The sequence below is a fragment of the Euleptes europaea genome, chromosome 5, assembly GCF_029931775.1.
Source record: "Euleptes europaea isolate rEulEur1 chromosome 5, rEulEur1.hap1, whole genome shotgun sequence".
In the NCBI taxonomy this organism is placed as follows: Eukaryota; Metazoa; Chordata; class Lepidosauria; order Squamata; family Sphaerodactylidae; genus Euleptes; species Euleptes europaea.
This window is the reverse complement of record NC_079316.1, coordinates 45,172,827-45,195,417: the sequence shown is the minus strand read 5'-3', so window position 1 is coordinate 45,195,417 and position 22,591 is coordinate 45,172,827. Positions and strand designations below refer to the sequence as shown.

The following is a 22,591-nucleotide window of genomic DNA, read 5'->3' as shown; positions in this document are numbered from 1 at the left end:
GATTATCTCCTGCTAAAGGATTAGTACTCCAGCACTCTTTGCTGCATTGCTGTTTAAAGGCTCTGCCTCCGTTTCCCCTCTTGTTTGCTTGCACTAGCTAACATGGGGATGAACATGTGGATTCTGAGGATGAAGGGATCAAAGGCTGCCCCCCTTCTTCACTTCTCCTCGATAAATTTGACTGAACAGGGCTTGACAAGGATACGGAGACTGGTCTACCAATATTCAAAATGTTAAGAAATTTAATAAAGAAATAACAAGTATGCACAGCATTTTGAAATCTCAATGGAATTACCAAGTATCAAAAAGCAAGTGAATCCTCCTACCCTGGTTCTAGGCTTATCCCTAACAATGATCAGAATAAGGATGGGCCATATATCCATGATGCTGCAAGTTTCAGAAAATTAGTAATTTAAATAATTTTTCCTTACATGTCTTTTCTTAAGCCTCTGGACCAAATTAGATGCTACAGGCATATGAAATAATCTCCCAATTTTTATCTTTTAAAATGAAAATCAACGGTGGGACTGGGAACTAAGTAAGGGTGGGAGCTGCTTAACCCCTTCCCTCAGGCCATTTTCTTCTCAAAATCCCCCACAACGTTTTCTATGGGGGAAGGGATAGAGAGACCACAGGAAAAATCTTTAGGCGAAAAGACACTGGCAGGGAGAGATCTTGAACGGGACAATGGTTTGAGGAGAGTTAAGCAAACGCTCTCCTATTCCTCCACTCCCTCTGGGATTCCCCCCCCCCCCAGACATTTCTTCTGATACCAAGAAATTTTGGTTGACATGTCAGGAGATTATGTCAGGTCACCCATTATGTCAGGTCTATATTCTTCTGTTTGTTAACACACTCCATTTTCTATTTTTTAAAAGTAGCTGTTCAATTTTAAATTAGGCCTGAAACATCTTTAGCCTCTTCATGTTTCATCGCCACATCCACAGAAAGGAACTCTCTTGTGAAGGATATATAATATGTATATTTTTGTAATAAACTGTGATATCAAGAGGCAGTTTTTAGAAGTGTGTGGGACCACATATTTCAAGAACCAACTTACAGGAAAATGTTTTTATTTGTCCATTTAACAATAAGACCATATATACAAAGTATGTCAGTCACCTAAGGCTGCATTTCACGCCTTGTACACAGAGTCCGCTGTAGAATTCCAGGCATCCAGCATAAAGTCACCTTTGGTCATGTCTGTCCATAACCTAAATGAATACAAACACAATGGATCTACTATTTGAACACAAAAAAATGGGAGTCTAGGGATTTTGGCCAAACAGGCTGATGACTTGTTTAATGAGTTTCTCTTTCAGCTTTTCTTTGTGGACACTCAGCAGACCAAAGCCCGGCCAGGAGTTCTTCTGTCACCTTTATAGCAAACACACTCTGGATTACAGCGTCAGGCCTGAAGGGCTAGGTTTGAGTCAGTATTTGACAGGGAGCCACACCTCTCTCTCCGTCTTTCAAATCTCCCCTTTCAGCTGGGCACTTCTCTCAACACAGATCATAGAGAGCTCAGCATTACATAGAGAGTGTAGGGGAGATATTTATTGAGTGTCCCCCTATCTTGTAAAATTTGTACAGGCTGCATCATTAGAACAGAACAAGCAGTATTTATATAAACTCCTTGCTGGCCCACAAGGCTCTCCTCAAAAACAGTTCAGACAGTCCAGGTCTGGCAGCCAAAGCCTCCTGTGTTCTTGCTTGGAGTTGTCTACCAACTCAGAAATCACTGTAGACCCTTTGCTGGCTAGAGGGAAATGTGTACATGTTGACATTAAAAGTCATGTGCATTAAGTGCATTAAAAAGTACATTAAAAGCTTCAATCAGTTCTCACTTGCAGGTAGTCCATACAAAAGAGGATTCTTAGTCCACATGAACACACCTGCCAGAATGAGAAGGTACCGTGGATTTTAGGTGGAAGTTTTGTTTTGTTTTTAAATGACTTCCCAGCAAATAGAAACTAGCCTATGCTAGTTTTCTACTAGTAGGGAGAATATGGTTGCCAGGTCCCTCTTTGCCACTGGCGGGAGGTTTTGGGGGCAGAGCTTGAGGAGGGTGGGGTTTGGGGAGGGACTTCAATGCCATAGAGTCCAATTGTCAAAGCGGCCATTTTCTCCGGGTGAACTGATCTCTATTGGCTGGAGATCAGTTGTAATAGCAGGAGATCTCAAGCTAGTACCTGGAGGTTGGCAGACCTAAGGGAAGATTTTTTGATGGTAGAACACCTCCTCACCTGAAGTACTATATCACCAATCTGTTTTGATGTGTAGACCTACAGTGGAGCAGCCCATGTCCCAGCCACGTTGTAGCAGTTAATATTTAGCCAAGCAGCCTCACTACAGTAGAGCATTCAGTGTCCAGCAACCAACATGCTCGCTTGCCTGTCATGCTGCCCCTTGAGGCTGGTAGGGTGAGGCCAAAGCAGGCCACTGCACAGGCCATAAGGCAACTATTTCCAGGGAGGAAAACCTCATCCGTTATGTTTGACTGTATTGATAGCCCGGCCGTTGGCATTGACAAGGTGCTTACTTTCCCCGCTCTGGGTTGGGGAGCTGCACAAAGCAATGGGGCTGAGGAGCCTGGTTGCCAGCTCTAGATTGCAAAATTCCAGAAAATTTTGGGGGTTGAGCCTGGGGTTTGGGGAAGGGGAGAGACCCCAGTGTAGGATTGCTAACCTCCAGGTACTAGCGGGAGATCTCCTGCTATTATAACTGATCTCCAGCAGATAGAGATCAATTCCCCTGGAGAAAATGGCCGCTTTGGCAATTGGACTCTATGGCATTGAGGTCCCTCCCCTCCCCAGACCCCGCCCTAAAAACCTCCCGCCGATGGCGAAGACGGCCCTGGCAAGTGGCAACCCAACCTCAGTGGGGTGAAATGCATAGACTCCACTTTCCAAAGCAGCCATGGTATCTCCATGAAGTTTTTCCTCATTGAATATTGATATTCTCTTACCTACCTGCAATGAGAAGAGCGCAGAATGATGTTTGTACTCTTTGAAACACGACATATATGAACTGTTCCCTTTCTTTCACCTTTGAGGTTGTTGATTATATGTCTGTTTCATGTTGTAAGAAGAATGATGTTTGTACTCTTTGAGACACGACATATATGAACTGTTCCCTTTCTTTCACCTTTGAGGTGGTTGATTATGTCTGTTTCATGTTGTAATTGCGTGGTGTATACAATTTGTAGTTGACTTATAACACTGACGTAGAAGGTTAGACACAGTCGCATATAAAGATAATTTTGCACTTTAAGCTTGATTTCGCTCCTGTACTAATTTCCTGATCTCCTCCATACTAGTACAGTGGTGTCTATTTCTCCCCCACCACCTGGAGGTTGGCAACCCCTACGTGAATCGGTCTCCCCAGCCGGCCCCCAAGTTGACCTTTGCAACTTTCAAAGCCCTGGACGCGGCAGCGTGCGTAAAGCAAGCGTCCTCGACCCCTTTGCGTAACCCTTAGCCAGCCAGGTCAGAAACCCTGCAGCCCGGCCAGGCCAGGCCAGGCCAAGCGACCGCAGCGGCGCGCGCGTGAGGGACACGTGCGAGGCAATGACCGCCCCGCCCAAAGTTATTTGAGCCCCTCGAGGCCGGCACCTGGCGCACCAGGTGCACCAGGGCAGGTGGCGCCTCTCTCGAGGAACGCGCCGGCCGGGCCGCCCCAGCTGCCTCGCGCCTGCTCCTGAGCCGCCTCAGAGTCCCCCAGTGGAGTTGGCGGCTTTGGGGCCGGGTCGTTGGGGGAAAGGCTCGCCGGTTCTCCCTGGGGGGGGCGTAGCCAGGAGCGGCTGAAAGTCCTCTGGGTCGCGACGAGAGCTAGAGGGCAAAGGGTCAGGCTTGCTGGCGGGAGCCGACGTGCGAGCGGCGGCGGCAGCGGCTTCTCCGGCGCGCGCTTTTACGCGCTGAAGGCAAGAGGGGAGGAGAAAGCAAAGTTTCATCATCGCTTCAGAGAGCTGGAGCCGGCTTATAAAAAGGGCCGGCTCCGGCTCCGACGCCTGGCTGGCTTGCTTGCCGTTCTGGCGCGGGGGAAGCAGGCAGCCACCTGACCGGGGCAGGCGGCGGAGCTGCGGAGGCCGCCTGTTCGCTCCCGCTTCGGACTCCGCAGGAATCGCTGGAGAGCTCAGGGCGGACAATGGGAGTTCGGGCCGAAAATGGCAACGCTCCCAGAATCGGCGGCGGCCGACCAGGGTTCAGCACCTGCTTCGGGAACAAGATCTATAACATAAAGGTACACACCCTTGCCGGCTCCGGGGGTATAGGAGGACCTCAACCGACCATTTATATTTAAATAAGCAAATGTGCTTTAATAAAGAGAGCACTTTGACACCGCCCAAATCAATAATGCACCTTCAGTCCCCTTTCAATGCACTTTGAAGGTGGGTTTGACTGTGTGAACTGGCAAAATCCACTTGCAAACCATCGTTAAGGTGCCCTGAAAGTGGATTGAAAGTGCATTATTTGGGCTGCGTGAAAGTGCCCTGAGTCTTAAGGTTTAAGTTAAACTTGCTCATTTGGGAGTGTCTTCGATTCTGGGCTGTATCTGCGCTGTCAGTGAATTCCATGGTGATGCGGTTGTGTGAGCAAGTGTGTGTATTTTGCAGATTTTAGAAGGATTGTGAATTTTTAGAGCCGGTTTAGGGAGAATCCCTAAGCGAGCCTGCTCAGAAGTAAGTTCTGTATTATTCAGTGGGGCTTACAACCAAGAAAATGTCCATGCGATTGCAGCCTTAATCTTGTTGATTCCTGTGGGACCATATCGATTTATGTCCAAGTCCCCTAAACTTTAAGGGCTCTTGATTTCATAATGGTATATCTCCCTCAACTGTGTCCTATATATGCTTACTTGAGAGTAAGTACCGTTGAACTCTGTGAAGCTTACTTCTGAGTCGGCAAGCATAGAGTCTGTCTGCATAGGTAACTTTGATTTCAGCACAGTATTTACAGTTGGGGGTTCTTCTGATGTCAAATAAATCCTACAATGTTGCACTAACCCAAATTTATAGTGTTGGTTGCTAAGGTGGTGTTCTCTTCAGCAAAACACAGGGCTTTATTTACATACACCTGAGTTCTTTCATCCTGATTCACAGTTTTAGTGCATTCCTGTGTGTCACCTCAAAAGCAAGCTCCATAATGTGTGGTGCTTTTCCCCAGGTAAGTGTGCATAGGATTGCACTCTCGGAATACTACTTTGTAAATCAATGAGAATCTGATGAAGTTTCTTTTCTAAACTGGGGGGTGATTAATCTGTCAGTGAATGGAATTGTATTTTTGTGGTTTGCTGTTAATCTTCCAGTGGGACATCTAAAAGCCTCACTTCCCCTCCCTCTGATGGTGATGGCTTGCTGTAACTGCATGAGGCTTTTTGGAGGGTGGGTGACAGCATTGCCTCTTGGGCATGTGTGTGTTCTGTGCATTCAAAGAAAGTAGCAGTCCCTGGTGTACACTCTTGCCAATTGAAGAATGTTGAAATGCTGAAAGATGCAGTCTTTGCAGAATAGAGCCTGGTAATGATGGGTTTTTTTCTTGGGCTGGAAGAAATGAAAGGCAGCTGTTCAGCAGCTGGGAGAATAAGCATACCATCTGAGCATCTCTTCTGGCCCTTTGATGGGCCACCAAAGAAGTTCAGAAAGATTAGAAGAAAGTGGATGGAAAGAAGAGACTAATGAGTTTCCTGAGTCAGAGAGCAGTCTTGGTGCTGGGTCTTAGGCTGCTATTCAGAGCATGCGTATTTGGGAGAGAATTCCATTTAAATCTATGAGACTTGCTCCAAGTGAGTGAGCATAGGCTTGCAGTCTTGTGGAGGAAAGCTGGTTAAAAAATCATCTAGGCCGTACAGGTCACTGTGGCAAGACTGTGGAGAAAAGGGCCTGTAACCAGGCACTGTGTAACAAGTTGACCAAGAGAGAAACTCTAATCAAAAGTCTGTTTCTTGTTTGTTTGAAAGAAGAGACCACTGAGTCCCAAAAGTGCATGGAAAGGCCCAGAGAGAGCAAAGCATTTGTAAGATGAACGAGGAGATACGGATGCTGGGATTACTGAAGTAATCTAGAGTGAAAATGGAGTGGTGCAGTTTACTTACATGCAGTGCCCTTTGGGGATGGAGGCAGATACTGATGAGATTGCTGTAAGCTGCCCTGAATCTACAAGAGAGGATAAGGCATAGATCTTCCGAGGCTTTTCATGAGAACTTTGGCTGATAGTGGTAGAAAAGGAAATATGGGATCATTCTTATTTGAATGGCAGGCCAATAGGGACAGGGTTTTTTCATTGACTCTCACTTGTCCATTCCAGAGCTGAGAAAGAGGTAAAAGTGCTATGCTGTCTGTTGGCATTATGTAAGAATGCTGTTTACAGTCTGACAGTGACTTTCCCTCTGACGATGAGGAAAAGTTTGCCAGCATTCAAACCTGGCATTTCATGATGCCGCTTAGCAGGCTGGAAATGCTTTGGCTAACCCCGGACATGGAGTAGTAGCATGGAGGTAGGAGCCGCTGGGAGTGTGGGGGGAGAGGTAGTTGTAAATTTCCTGCATGGTGAAGGGGGTTGTACTAGATGTCCTTGGTGGTCCCTTCCAAATCTTATGATTCCAGGACCTGTAAGAAAGAAAGCCTTGAAATTGGTTCTTAAGAACCAATTTCCCTTCCCTTGTATTCTTCTATCATCATTTATGCTTGGTCGCTTTACCCTCCTTTATTCCCTGTTTCAGCCGTTACCTCATTTTTTGGAAGCTCAATGCTGTTTCAACGCAAAACGAACCTGGCTTTTCCCATTGGCCCGAATTAAACTGTTCATCCTGGCTCATTCCGGAGTCACAGAGCATGCATACTCTGTTCTCAGGTTGAGCTTTGCCCCACCCTTTTCCAAACCCCTCTTCAAGGCAGCATGCAGATAGCCAAACAGGGGAAGCACAGAAGATTGGCTTCTCTCACAGCCAATCATGAAGTAGTGTGTAAAGAAGCAGGAATTCAAGGGCTTCCTGCTACCTCGGAGCTCTTTCTGAGCAAAAGAAAGGTTTTTTAAAAACGAGGCTTGAATTCCCCCCCCCTTTCAGATTGCTCCATTTTTTGTTCTTAAAAAGCTTTTTTATGAGGCAGTTGGGTCTGGGGGGAAGGAAATCTTCTCTCAGGGTGAGTACTGCTAAGTCAGCCAATTACAGAGCAGCATTTAAAGGGGTGGGACTTGATTTGAACTTGGGAAACTGCTTTTCTGTATTCATGCCTCCATTAGCACACAGTTTCATCCCTGATCATTCTAGCCAATGCATACAGTTTCCCCCAACCCGAGTTACTTTGATCCTGGCTGAAACGGGGAATAAAGGAGGTTAAAGAGACCATGCATAAATGACCCATGACAAAATCCATTTTCTTGGCCCATTCTCTCTCTTGCATTCTGCAATTTCATATGTAGGCTGTTCACTAGGTTGGCTCTTTGCAGAGAGTAACAGGTATAATTTAGGAAACTTTTTGATAGAAGAGATGTAGTTGCCACCATCTGCTTACTGTAGCAAATAAAATATTCGCTTTGCTGCTCCTTCACCCAAGACAAGAGGAACTCAGTGTTCCGCACAAGGTCTAACAATATCCTCAACTATTAACCTGCATCATAAACTATGTAGAGCAGAGCTTGTTGCGTGTTAATAAACGTGTCTTGTATAGTAGGTGCAAGTCTCTCAACACTACAGGGTGATCTTCACCCACTCTGAGTGAACAGATTGCTTATTTACTGGATTGTGTTTTAAACCAACCTCTCTTTGAAACACCCCTTTCTGCCGTGAATATAAAATATACACCTAACAGATTCACACTTCAATGCATCTGATGATGAACTCTGACTCACAGTATCTTATGCTGGAATAAATTTTATTAATCTTTGAAGTATCATAGAATCATAGAGTTGGAAGGGACAGCCAGGGTCATCTAGTCCAACCCCCTGCACAATGCAGGAAATTCACAACTACCTCCCCCCACACCCACAACATTGGAATCAACATTGCTGACAGATGGCCATCTAGCCTCTGCTTAAAAATCTCCAAGGAAGGAGAGCTCACAACCTCCTGAGGAAGCCTGTTCCACTGAGGAACTGCTCTAACTGTTAGTTCTTCTTAATGTTTAGACGGAAACTCTTTTGATTTAATTTTAACCTGTTGGTTCTGGTCCAACCTTCTGGGGCAACAGAAAACTACTTGGCACCATTCTCTATATGACAGCCCCTCAAGTACTAGAACATGGTTATCATATCCCCTCTCAGTCTTCTCTTCAGGCTAAACATACCCAGCTCCTTCAACCTTTCCTCATAGGGCTTGGCCTCCAGACCCCTTACCATCTTTGTTGCCCTCCTCTGGACACGTTCTAGCTTGTATACATCCTTCTTAAAACTGAACACAATACTCTAGGTGAGGTCTAACCAGAGCAGAGTAAGCGATACCATCTCTTCGTGTGATCTGGACACTACTTCTTTTGATACAGCCCAAGATTGCATTTGCCTTTTTAGCTACCGCATCACACTGGTGATTCATGTTCATTGTTTGGTCTACTAAGACCCCAAGGTCCTTTTCTCACACACTACTGCCAAGATCTACCCCATCCTATAATTAGACTCCTGTTTTATTGTTCTGCTACAGATGGCTACCCATCTGGAATAGATATAATTTTTTTAAGGCAATGGTGAGTAGTATAAAGGATCTGAGGCCACTGGCATCAACTGTCGTAAGACCTCCTGTTCCAGCAGTCACTCTTTATAGGTTCAGTGAGGCAGTTGGCCCCACCCACTGAAGAATGTTTCCTAGCAACCTGGGACAGATAGTACCAAGGACAGAAAGATAGTTCTTGTCTTTAGGGAGTGAGACTTTTCTTCATACAGGTAGAGGGAGAAGAGGTTCTGACTACTAGCATGAGCAGTGGTGACTGATGAAGACACAGAGGCAGGGACAGACTTGTGCGCTGTCCTTTCCCTGGTTCTTTTGCTCTAACTGCTGTTCTTTAAAGGTTCTGTGATGGAAATAGCCCACGTGTGCTGCCTAGCAACCAGTGCCTGATGTTTTGGTCCAAGCCTAGGTATCAATGGATACTGTAGCTCCTGGCTTTTCCCAGTGCCTTGAGTGATGAAGGTTTGTCTCTTGCTTTATGTATTTAAAATATTTATAGTCCTCTTTTTTCCGTTTGTGTGTGTGAGCGCACACGGTCAAGTCATAGCTGATTTATGGCAACCCTGTAGGATTTTCAGGGCAACAGACGTTCAGAGGCGGTTTGCCTTTGCCTGCCGCTGAGAGAGCTCTGAGAGAACTGTGACTGTCCCAAGGTCACCCAGCAGGCTTCATGTGGAGGAGTGGGGACTCAAACCCAGTTCTCCAGATTAAAGTCTGCCACTTTTAACTACTGCACCACGTTGGCTCTCCTGTTTTCTTCCTGACAAGGATCCAAAGCAGATAACCCCATTTGAAACAAATATATTTTTGAAGACAAAACCAAACCTGGAATCCAGAAGAAACAGACACTGTTGTTGAAGTCAGACATCCTCCTGCCCCTGCTGAAGAGCTCATATTTTCCTCCACCTCAGAAGCCTTAAGAGTATAAGCTTTACAGACATTTTCAAGAAGGCCAAGAGTGTCAGCAGAAATGTGCTGGGGGTCTTTTTTGGGGATGGGTATGATGCTCCCTTTTTTGGTTAATCCGCAAAGTCATTTTCTTCTGCATTCCTGGTGAATCCCCCTAGTAGATAGACAAAGGGGGCTTGTTTTTACTTGCATTTGGGGACCAGCTATGACTATTAGATATAGTGATTATGATGTTAATAACTATATCTTGGCATGGCCTTAATTCTTGTAGTGATTGTATGCATTGAAGTGGTTCTTCTGCAATCAGTTGCCATCAAGCCAAAGGAAATGGCAGTTTGGGTTAAATTTCCTCTCCTTATGGCAACAATAGTTTATTTATTCATTTAAATATTTATATGCTGATTTTCTTCCTAGTAGTAGGGGAACTCAGAGTGACTTACAGCATCATTCTCTTCTCCATTTTATCCTCACAACTCTGTGAGTTAGGTTAGGCTGAGTGAAAGCTGATTGTCTGAAGGTCACCCAGTGACTGAGCTTCCATGCCAGAGTGGGGATTTGAATGGGTCTCCCAGATCCTAGAGTGCTGCTGTAACCACTACACCACACTGCTCATTCCCCCCGGTGGAATGATGTCTGGAGCTGAGATTCAGCAGGTGCCCCTCTGTGCAGGTGTTTAGTTGCCACCTTTCAAGAGTTGGAGCACTCCCAAGAATCTACCTGTACAGAACATGTTGGCTGTGTTGGAAACTAAACAAACAGCATAACTCTCATAAGCACCACTGGTAGCTGCGAAACACTGCTGTAGTGCCAGTACAAGACATTCCTTCATGAAATGCACTCCAAGCTCTGGGCTGTCAGCTCAAGATAATGGGACTTCTATTTGTTTTATGATGCTGTGTTTACAGAGTGCCTTTCTCAAAAGTTTCTCCAGAAATAATAAACAGAGTATTTTCAGATAGAGCAGAGGGCCCCTGAGCATTCTCCCACCTCCTGCTTCTGTTTGATCTGCTGGAGTTGCTCATATCCCTGAATCACTTCAGCATGACTGTTGTTAGGGGTGGCCCCAATTACTGATGCTACAGTCATGAGGACGGGGGACCGAGTGCCTCTCCTACCTTTGTGCTTAGATATTTACTGTCCAACTTGTAGCAAGCTTGTATGTTTTAGGAATTATGGATAAGGGGCAACAAAAGAGAAATGTTGAGGGCCTCCCCCCATGAAATTAATAATCGAGGGCTTGAAAAGAACCCTCTGAATTAAGCTGTCAGAATTGCCCAGGAAAAAGTATATCTCAATTGCCTCTCAGCTTTAAATGCAAGAATGTCTAAGGTCCAGGAAAGCCCATTTTGAACTAGACTGTTTAAATAAGCAGGGATTGTTTGAAGGGGCGGGGATTGCTAGCTAGTCCAGCTCTAGCTCAGTAAGAATCCAAAAAAGCAGCAGCCTGTAAGCAGGACTGTTGAGTATTCTGGCCCTAAAAAAACTGCAACTATGGATACATTTTGTAATTTAGATTGCAAGCCTATGTACACTTACTTGAGTGTAAGATCCATTGGCCATTAGAAAATGTGGGTTCTTGACGTGCCACAAAGGACTCAACCTGGACAAGTGGGCTCTTAAAAAGTTTTGAAGATAACTGATTTGTGTGGATTTATTTTCAAGGATGGCAAGATCTAACCCTTCACTTGCAATGCGTAGTCCTTATACTACAAAAGCAAGCCCCTCTGATTTCAGCACTGTCAAGTGTAAGAAAGGTGAGGGATAGCTTGCCTACTCGAGCTTTCCCCCACTTATCTTCCAAGGAGCTTAGGGTGGCGTACATGTAGGGTTGCCAGGTCCCTCTTCACCACCAGTGGGAGGCTTTTGGGGTGGAGCCTGAGGAGGGTGGGTTTGGGGAGGGGACTTCAATGCCATGCCATAGAGTCCAGTTGCCAAAGCAGCCAGTTTCTCCAGGTGAATTCATTTCTATTGGCTGGAGATCAGTTGTAATAGCAGGAGAGCTCCAGCTAGTACCTGGAGGTTGGCAGCCCTACATACATGGGTTTCTCATCTCCATTTTATCTTCAAAACAACCCAGTGAGATAGGTTAGGCTGAGTAAGAGTGACTGGCATAAGATCACCCTGTGAATTTCATGGGGAATGGGAATTTGAACCGAGGTCTTCCCAGGCCCAGTCCAACTAACCCATGCTGGCTTGCGTATAGGGCATTTATGCATGGTCGCTTTAACTTCCTTTATTCCCTGTTTCAGCCAGGATCAAATTTTTCAGTATCCACTCTATCTCATTCATTGGAAGCTCAACGCTGTTTCGACGCAAAACGAACCTAGCTTTTTCCATTTCTCTTCTGGCCCGAATTAAACCATTCATCCTGGCTCATTCCAGAGTCACAGAGCATGCATACTGCATTAGGGGGAAACACAGAAGATTGGCTTCTCTCACAGCCAATCACGAAGCAGTGTGTAAAGAGGCGGGGATTCCAGTGCTTCCTGCTACCTCGGAGCTCTTTCTGAGCAAAAGAAAGGCTTTTTAAAAACGAGGCTTGAATTTCTCTTCTCCCCCCCCCTTCAGATTGTTCCGTTTTTTGTTCTTAAAATGCGTTTTTATGCAGTAGTTGGCTTTTTCGGGAAGGAAATCTTCTCTCATGGTAAGCCAATTACAGAGCAGCATTTAAAGGGGTGGGACTTGATTTGAGCTTGAGAGACTGCTTTTCGGTATCCATGGCTCGATTAGCACATAGTTTCATCCCTGATCATTCAAGCCAATACATACAGTTTCCCCCAACCCGGGTTATTTTAATGTGCAATGAACCCAGGTCCAAGCAGGGAAATCCAGCCCATACATAAAAGACCATAGGGAAATTGTTTCTGATGCCATTCTTCACACTGTGCACATTTTAGTTGGGCTTGGGAACCTAATTCCTTCAAGTTCTGAAAATGCCTTTCCTTAGAACCAAAATCTTGACAGTTAAAAGGCTGTTGTAGGGCAGTGTTGCTGGCTGCTTTTCTACTTGGCTGCTGCCGAAATGTTGGTCAGAAAACAGGGTGTAATAACTTGTGATTGAATCAGGATGTAGCTGACATTTATCTTGGAAGCACTGAGAATAAGGGTAGACCAGAGGAAAATAAGTCCTTGCAAATAAGAGAGATGTGATTTTGAGAATTTCGTTGCTGAGTGCCTGGATGCAAAGAGCGAGCAAGACAATTGAGAAGAGAGAGGTCAGGATCACAGGAGATGAAGTTAGCTTATCTGTTACCTTGGAGTAAGTGGGTGATACTGAGCTTCTGAAACTTTTTTAATGTGCATGTGTATCACAAGGTGTTCTTTACTCTTTATGGATTTTTGTTTTGGCTGGTGCATTTGTGCCAAGTGGAGTTTTTAAATGGAAATCTGATAACCAAAAAGCAGGACGCTCCCATGGGGAACATTAGTGGCTGCTAGCTTAGCCAGACTGTTTTGGGGATCTAAGAGTAGGTCAGCCCATTTTATAGAGGGAGGGGTAGCTAAGTGCCTGAGTTTCACCAAGGAGCGGTCACTGTAGATAAGATTAGCATGAGGGAGGGGAGTGTTGCTGGTTCTCAGAGTAATGCTGCGCGGCTCTCAGAGTAATGGCATGGCCTCAGGTGCTGGTATGAGAAGAGAGGTTGCATAAGGTATAGGTCAAAAAAAGCAAAAGGGATCTGAAGCCCCAGCGGAAGGCAGTATTGCACCCTGGCACTTATCTGCAAAGTAAGAGAGAGCACACAAAGTACAAAGATCAAGCCCTAGCGTAAAAAAAAAAACATGCACACACACGCTGGGAAGCAAACAAATGAAAATAGTGGCAACAGGATTCAGGAAGTGGGGTGCTCTGCAGGTACTTTCTCTGAACTTTCTCTTGCCAGAGAAAAGGATGCAGAGACCAGTGGATTGTTGGATAACTGAGACAAGTTATTGGCCACTGCAGAGATGGGGGAAGTACAAAGATACTTGCCAAAGGGGGAAGCCCCAATCCATTGGGCATTTGATACTTTGGCCATAAAAATGATCTCTCTAAGGACTGGGTGTGGGTGTTTTTTTTTTCCTTTGGCAAATTTAAATTGGATGTTAGCATATCAGTAAAAGGTTTAAGGTATTTATTTATTGGTTTGTTTTATTTTGTATCTCACCTTCACCCCACCAGGGACTCAGGGTATCTTGCGCAGATTTCTACCCTTTTTATGCTGACAATGACCCTGCTAGGTAGGTTAGCCTGAGAGATGGTGAGCTGCTCAAGAGTCGCCCAGTAAGCTTTGCTGCTGAAATCCAACACTGACAAAGTGCATGCATTACTTGCAAATGGTTTCAGGTTCAGCCCTGGCCAATCCAGTTAAAAGGATCTTGTAGTAGGTGTGACCTATTTTACAGGACTGTTTGTAGAGATTACTAATATGAAGCTGTTCAAACATTTGAAATATGCTGCCTAAATGATTAGTATGGCTATATCATGTAGCAGATGGATTCTTTAATTAGGATCATAGGGTTAGATCCAGCCAGCCTTTTCACTAAATCTCAACCCAGTTTGGCTCCTTACAACAGTCCCCATCGTGTATGGATTTTGCCTATGTAGGTCCCATGATCCCCAGCATGGCCCTTTTGGGTGGTCAAAGGGGATCCTTTTTTCACAAGCAGAAAAGCTGGTTGGATCCATCCTGTCAAGACTGAGGTTCAAATCCCTTCTCCCTGGTGGCCTTGAATCGGTCTGTACCTTTTAACTTAGCATCTTTCACAAAGGTGTGTTGAGGATAATCCAAAGTAGGCAGCTTCTTCACTATACAATTGTAATACAGCCTTGCAGCAGTTTAAAAGTTCCACAGTTGCACAGAAGATGTGTGTGTGGGGATCTGAAGAAATGTAACAGGAATAACAAGAGCTTCGTAAGCTTACTGTAATGTACAGTGTGCACAATTGATTTTAAATAATGGAGCCAGACAAATTTTTAAAAATGCACAAGCTAGCAGCAGAGTTTGTGTGTGTGCCATCAAGTCGTTTCCAACTCATGGCGACACTATGAATCAGGGTCCTCCAAACCGTTCTATCATTAACATCCTTGCTCCAGTCTTGCAAACTGAGGGCCGTGGCTTCCTTTATAGAGTCAATCCATCTCATGCTGGGTCTTCCTCTATTCCTGCTGCCTTCAACTTTTCCTAGTGTTATTGACTTTTCCAGTAACTCTTGTCTTCTCATAATGTGACCAATGTATGATAGCCTCAGTGTAGTCATTTTAGCTTCTAGGGGCAGTTCAGGCTTGATTTGACCCAGAACCCCCATATTTGTCTTTTTGGCAGTCCACGGTATCCATTACACTCTCCTCCAACCCCATGTTTCAAAGGAATGTTGTTTGGAGTCAGCAGTTTGGCAATCAGTCAAAGCTCTTCTACTTAATACTTTAAAGGTTAAGATTATTTATTTAATTTATGAATGCATTTCTCTGTAGGGTAAGTTAGCCTGAGTGTGTACAACTGGCTTAAGGGCACCCAGCAAGCTACCATGGCAGACTGGGGATTCGAACCTGGGTCTCCCAGACACTGGTCCAACACTAGTTGCTACAGCACAGTGACTCACAAGATAGTACATTGGGGGGGAAAACCTTACATGTAAGTTCAATTTTTTAAAAACAATAGTGGACGGATTTAGATACTACCCCACCCATACACAGAAAATCTCTAGGGCACTGGTTTTCAACCATGGCTGTGGTGGGGGGGTTTTTTGGGAGGGGGAGGCTCAAGAGTCACTCTGGCATGTTGCAATAGCCTATGGAATTCTGTTTCCCCTGTCCCTGGTGACAAGTAATTTATTTAAACCAATTTGTACTAATTAATCCTTATCACTTGAAGAAAGTGGAAAGCCAGAGCTAAGAAGCTGTAGGGAGTTTTGCAAAACCACTAAGGGATGCTAACAGAACCCAACAACTCCACAGAACCTTGGTTGAAGAACCTTGCTCTATAGGGCTGCCTGTGAACGTAACATTAAGTTGCCAAGATAGGCTCTTCTTCCTTACTCCAGCTTCTTTGTTCCATGCTGGCAGTACAAAATGGTTCATGGTTGGGCTTAACTGTACTTGTACCCAGACATGAAGCAGCTGTTCTTTACCAGTTTACCAGTCTTGGCAGTGGGTAGACTGACTTTCTCAAGCTGGCACTGTTCCTTCAGAGATGAAGGAAGCGCTATAATTGGCTTTGTGTCCTGACTCTAGATCAACCTGCTTCCATTGAAAATCAATACTCCTGACCCATAATCTTTAGCGATAATAAATTTGGTGGTTGCCATATGCTTGAATTTGGCCTTAATGGCTGGTGTTGAACCTCTTCAAGTACTTGAAGGGCCATCATATAGAGAGGATGGTGTGGAGTTGTTTTCTTTTGCCCCTGAAAGTTGAACCAGAACCAACGGGTTGAAATTAAATCAAAAGAATTTTCAGCTAAACATTAGGACGAACTTCCTGACAGTTAGAGCAGTTGATTCTGTGAACTTAAGCAGATCATGAGAGGGAGGGTAGGAAGGGTTGGGTCAATGATTGGCTCTCGTGGCTCTTTCTTACATGCCCAGGGTAATGCTGATTGCCACTTTGAGGTCAGGCAGCAATTTTACTCCAAGCCAGATTGGCAAGGGACCCTGGAGGTTGGGGTTTTTTGTTTTGTTTTTTGCCATCTTCTGAGCATGGTTGTGGGAATGTGGTGGTGGTGGGGGGTAGTTATGAATTTCCTGCATTGTGTAGGGGGTTGGACTACATGTCCCTGGATGTCCCTTCCAGCTCTATTTTTCTATGATTCTGTGTTCCAGCAGTTGTACTTTATGATTTCTGCTAAGCTTGGGAAAGATACTTTGAAAGTGTATACATCATAGGCTGTATTTCATAATGGATGTTTGAGTGTAGTCTTAGTAATTGTTTAAGGGTAAACAAAAGTGTTGACTGACTGTGTTATCTTATATAAGCTGTGAGAAAAAGGAAGGTATACATGATGAAAGAGTACAGGCAATGTCAGATACTAACTGTAAGTATATGTAGAATTTAGTTGGCATGCTGAAAGCTAAATTGTGCTCTAGTTTTTATATGTTGTTGTCATAATATCTTATAGAAGTGGCTAAATTGGGCTCCCCAGCCGCCTTGAGCCTGTGGGCACCTTTGGAATTCTGATACAAAGTAGTGGGCGCAGTCACAAAATGGCTGCTGCATAAGGTGGATCCAGACACAAAAATGGCTGCTGCAGCTTATCTTCAGTCACACAGTAAAGATCCTTGTGCTGTGGTGGCAGCTGCTGTCCGAGCAACATTTTTAAAAATCTGCACAGCCAATTAAATCTCCAGTGGCCAGTCAGAAGCCTTGCTGAGCCAAAGCTTCACCTGGCCCCACCCTCTTTCTAAAAATATTTGGTGGGTGTCAGGAAAGGTGAGTGCCATGATACCCACAGGCACCATGTGGGGAACTCCTGGGCTACGTTATGGGCTAAGGGCCATATCTAGTCTGCCCTTCAATTTGTTGGGAACATCAGCCCACCGCACTGCAGCATCTTTCAATCAACAGATTTAACAAATTGTTAAATAGTGCAAGAAGAGAATGGAAGAGAGGATCACATGTAGGTCTGAGCCCAACTTGGAACCCTCAAACGTGGGTTCCCAAACCTAGTGGTTCTCATGCCAAATGGTCTGCCCCTCCCTGTTAATACAGCCTAAACAGAACTGAAATCTGTTTCTCAAGGTAATCATAAGGGCAAAACAGTATCCCAGAAGGGAACATAGGTATCTGTGCATGCAAAGGTCCCAGGTTTGATCACTGGCCTACATGAAGGTCTAAGACAGTTGCAGAACATGTGATGTGCATGTAGAGGTTCAATCCCTGGCATCTCCATTAAATGATCTCAGATGGCAAGGTGGAGAAAGACCCATTTCTGCCAGGAACCCTGGAAGGCCATTGCCAGTCAGAACAGAAAATTTTGACCTAGGTAGACCAGTGATCTGACTTAGCTTAAGGCAGCTTCATATACTCACTACCCATGCATAGGGAGAGCTCACTTGTTTATACCACACCAGGGGTCGGCAAACTCATTAGTCAAAAGAGCCAAATATCAACAGTACAACGACTGAGATTTCTTTTGAGAGCCAAATTTCTTAAACTATATAGGTAGGTACACTATTTATTAACTTAGTAAACTTTAATTAAAGTTTTAAGTCTTAATTAAACTATAGGTACACTGAATAAAACTTGATATCATACTTAATAGTGATCTTATTTATTGATAAAAATTAAATTGTAAGTCCCTGCCATTTCCCCCTCCCCATCCGGAGTCCTCGTCTGGAGGCCTGGTCTACTGCCATAAAAGCCTATTGGTAGACCTGGCCTCCGGCTGAGTTCCTTTGGGAGGCCAGGTCTACCCATTGGCTTTCTTGGCAGTAGACCTGGCCTCCGGAGGCCCATAGAAGCCAATTGGTAGACCTGGCCTCTGAAGGGGGACTTTTTCCCCTCCTCTGAGTCCAGGTCTACCGCCAAGAAAGCCAGTGGGTAGACATGGCCTCTGAGGAGGGAAAAAAGTAAGTAAGGTATCCATAAAATTAAATCATGACAATGACTGACAAACACTTAATGTGAACATTGTGAGCAAACTTTTCTCTAGATTCACAGACGCAGTAAACACATGAGAACATAAGAAAGGCCGTGCTGGATCAGACCAAAGCCCTTCAAGTCCAGCACTCTGTTCCCACAGTGGCCAACCAGGTACCTCCAGGACGCCCACCAGCAAGACCAGTGCAGCAGCATTGTCCTGCCTGCGTTCCATAGCACCTGATATAATAGGCCTGCTCCTCTGATCCTGGAGAGAATAGGCATGTATCATGACTAGTATCCGTTTTGATTAGTAGCCATGGATAGCCCTCTCCTCCATGAACAGGTCCACTCCCCTCTTAAAGCCCTCCAAGTTGGCAGCCATCACCACCTCCTGGGGCAGGGAGTCCCACCATTTAACCACGCGTTGTGTGAAGAAATACTTCCTTTTATCAGTTTTGAATCTCCCACCCTCCAGCTTCAGCAGATGACCCTGAGTTGTACCATTACGTGTGTCCTGGGTCGGGGGCCCCACCCCACCCAATTTTTCACTGAACAGTAGAAAGGAAACCTTTATACACCACTTCATGTTACTGAAGTGGCTAATAGAGCATAAAAATGTACAAAAAGCCATACTGGATCAGACCAAGGTCCATCAAGTCCAGCAGTCTGTGCACACAGTGGCCAACCAGGTGCTTCTAGGAAGTCCACAAGCAAGATGACTTCAGCATCACTATCATGCCTGTGTTCCACAACACCTAATATAATAGGCATGCTCCTCTGATACTGGAGAGTATAGGTATGCATCATGACTAGTATCCATTTTGATTAGTAGCCATGGATAGCCCTATCCTCCATGAACATGTCCACTCCCCTCTTAAAGCTATCCAAGTTGGCGGCCATCATCACACCCTGGGGCAGGGAGTTCTACAATTTAACTATGCGCTGTGTGAAGGAATACTTCCTTTTGTCTGTATTGAATCTCTTACCCTTTAGCTTCAGTGGATGACTCTGCTTCTCCCTGACTACTCTCTCCACACCATGCATAATTTTATACACCTCTGTCATGTTACTTCCCTTTTTTCTAAGCTAAACTGCCATAAGCAGTTTTAAACGCTCCTCATAGGACAGTTGCTCTAGTCTCCTCATCATTTGGTTGCTCTTTTCTGCACCTTCTCAAGCTCTGCAATATCTTTTTTTAGGTTTGGTGACCAGAACTGTACACAGTATTCCAAGTGTGGTCTCACCACAGATTTGTATAAGGGCAGTTTTATTCTCTATTCCTTGTCTATGACAAACACTTTCCACTCATGGCTGTTTCCTCATGGTCACCCCGCTGACTACTTCAGGGCTTTGCTTGGATTATGATTTCATTTTTCGACCGTGAGAGGTTGCCTTGCTCTTCCCATGCGTTTCCGTTCATCTTGCCCACGTTTTCTGGATTTGTGTTTAGCCAGCATCCCAAAAATATGGGCAAAACACGTGGAGAGAGTGAGGTGACCTCTGATGGTTGGAAAATGCAAACATAAGCAAAGCCCCAAAGTGGCCGGCGGGTGACCATGAGGAAACCACCATGCATAAATGGCCTGAGTGTTTTCCCAGCTCACCCTATTCTTCCTCCCTTACCTAAACGACTTACCTAAACGACTTACCTAAATGACAACCACAACACGCTTTTGGATTCTGACCCACAGTTTGAGAACCACAACATGAAATTATTCCGGGACTCATATTCCTTGTCACTTAATTTAATGGATTAGTTAATCTTTAATGATTTGTAGCCATCCTATCATGTTGACAGTCATAGCAACTACAGGGTCAGAGAATGACTTCTGAATAGGTTTTCCTAATCTGTATTACTGATTTTTAATATGGAGCCCAAAAGAAAAATATATTTCATGTTAAATAACAAAGACTATAGTCAAACACACAGATAACTGTGGCATCGTAAAGATGAACATATTTATTGGGCCATAAGCTTCCATGAACCCACTTTCTCAAATATATGACAGGTTACACTCAGTGGGTTGAAAGCGCAAACAGAAGAAGGGGGAGTATTATGAAGGGATGACAGCAGAAGGTCAGGTGTGCTATACGCTATATTGCAGAGCACAGATGAAAACAAGATCTTGTCAAAAATTAAGAAATCCAGTCAGCTGGTGTTAAACACTCCCAGCTCCTGATGAATTTGGCAAAGTAAGATGAGTAGCATATATTTGGAATATGGCATCAGAAAGTAAATCGTTGAGAAGGCCACTTTCTCTCGGGGCCCTGGATAAAAGTTCAGGATGGGCCCTCAGAGTTACTGCCACCCCTCACCAGGATCAAGCTAGGAGTGGCCCCGGCCCCTGCACGGCAGGTGGGAGCCATTGCTGGCGGCTGGCTACCCAAGCCCTGGATGGAGCTGGCACAAATGAGCTCACTGCCCAACTCCAGATAGCACGGACCTGAGTGGCTGTTGCCAAGAGTGGGCAGCCTGAGCCCCTAACAGTCTAGGTATGAGTGGTGGCAGCCGGAGCCTACTCCTTTTCTTCTTCCTTTTCCTCCAACAAGAGTATGCCTTCTCATGGAGCCCCCCAGCATGGAGGTGTGGGACTGCCCCCCCCCGGTCTACGTGAGATGGAAGTCTGTGCTTTCCTAACAACATCTTGTTGGTACAAGACTATGTAGCATCTGGGCGTGAAGAGAGAGATGCCTGCGTAATCTGTCTCACTTTAAAAGTAAAGCTTGGCTTGGAAAACAGGGAAGCAGCTTGTATAAACAGCCTGCGGGCATGATCATTCATCCATTCTTAAAGGGTAAACATTAGAGTGATTGAAAAGGTGATTGAAGAAAGCCTAGGTGCGTATGCCGGGTGATAGGTGCGTGTGCATGCATGCCTCATTTTTTTGCGTGTCTTTCACGGCATGCCTGAATATTGCTCATGTTTGCCTGAAGTTGAGAAACATGATCTGGCTTGGGTGCTCCAACTCCCTGCTCTATGAGAGTCACTTAACTTACAGTGAAAGAGGATGAAATAGCTGTGCACCCGACTGGTTTTATAGCAAGCTTTTCTTTGTTCTTAATTTTTTCTGGGTTGGCTGGTGTGCAATGTTGCCTCTTTTGTTCACTTGTGCGAGTCATCCATTTGCACAAGCAGTGGAACAGCGGAGGTATGTAGCTTCCAGATCACAGCTGCTCTTGCAATCGTGTTGTTGATGAAGAGAAACAAATCAATTGGGATTTCCTTTTTGATTTCCTTTAGTGTGCTTCCAGATGTTGTCCTTTTTCCTGCAGCGCTTGCAGTATTATCTCTGAGACTGTACTTTCTGAGTTAGGGCTACTGATTCTTGCTTTCCAGTTGTGTGTATGACAGACTCAGCAGACTTTTGCTTCCCTGAAAATGTTAGCTAAATGTCCATTTGCCTGTCTCACACACAAATATACACACTTGAGCAGGCTGATTTATCTCCCCACCCCCCACTTTTTACCTCTCAACACTCAATGCCTGCAGCATTTTCAGTCCTCATCAGGCAATTTTAAAAAGGGTTTTGTTTTTGTTTAGATTAATTTGCAATGTCGTACATTTCTGCATACCTGAAGAGACCATCAAGTGGTAGAGAGCCTTGCCTTGTATGTGAGTGGCCTGGTTTTGCTGATTACAAGATTGTTGTGTGTATTGGGGGGGCACAGTTAAAACTGCTTCAGGGGAAAGTGGGAGCCAGCTAAATATAGATCAAATAGTGAACAGCCTACTGTGTCTCAGGATGTGGAACGCTTCCTTTCCTTAGCCTAGTCAACATACATCCTCTAGGAAGCTCTCATCCTTGTTTCTCTCCTCTGTCTTTTTCACAACAAAAATATGTTCAATTCTTAAGACTGTTCATTCATTCCACGTCTGTGTAGTATTGCAAGACTCTGAGCAGCTTACATGATATGTAAGATTTTATAGCAGGAGAAGGGGGGAAACCACAACGAAATGAAACATGACCAAAACAGCTGTGGTCCAGTGGCAGTGATGCTAACAACAGCTTGCAGTTGTTATGCATGTCCATTCTGGAGGTTATTAGACAGTGACTGGTGCCAGATTGTCTCCCCACTTGCATCTGCTGCCACAGGGCAACTGGTTGTTGTGGTTGTATTCTTTCTTGAAGGGAAGAAAGCAACTATTCCAGCAACTATTGATTCTGTGGCCTATGGCTAAGGCTAAGCTGATATTTCCCTTGCTAGATTTCTTCCTGGGATGGTCTAACTGCACCCTTATATAAGGAGCCATGCTGGATAAGACCAGTGGTCCACCTATCTCAATGTCCTGTTTTGCGCAAAGGTCTACCAGATGCTTTTGTGAAGTCTGCATGCAGAGAATGAAAACTGGTCTCCATAATTGATTCTCAGCGGCTGATAGTGACATACTGAACCTGGAGATTCCACTGTCCTGTCATGCTGATAGAACTTATGCTTTGTGAATTGGTCTGTTCTCCCTTTAAGGCT

At 45.0% G+C, this 22,591-nt stretch overlaps 1 protein-coding gene across 1 annotated transcript in view; it reads left to right on the top strand.

Moving 5' to 3' along the window:
* Positions 1 to 4,123: 4,123 nt before the first annotated feature.
* SLCO2A1 (solute carrier organic anion transporter family member 2A1) overlaps positions 4,124 to 22,591 on the top strand; it is a 63,240-nt gene continuing 44,772 nt past the window's right edge. Inside the window, exon 1 of the mRNA XM_056849314.1 lies at positions 4,124 to 4,242. Within this exon, the coding sequence (XP_056705292.1) occupies positions 4,147 to 4,242 (96 nt within the window). The 5' untranslated portion in view covers positions 4,124 to 4,146. The remainder of the gene's footprint in view (positions 4,243 to 22,591) is intronic.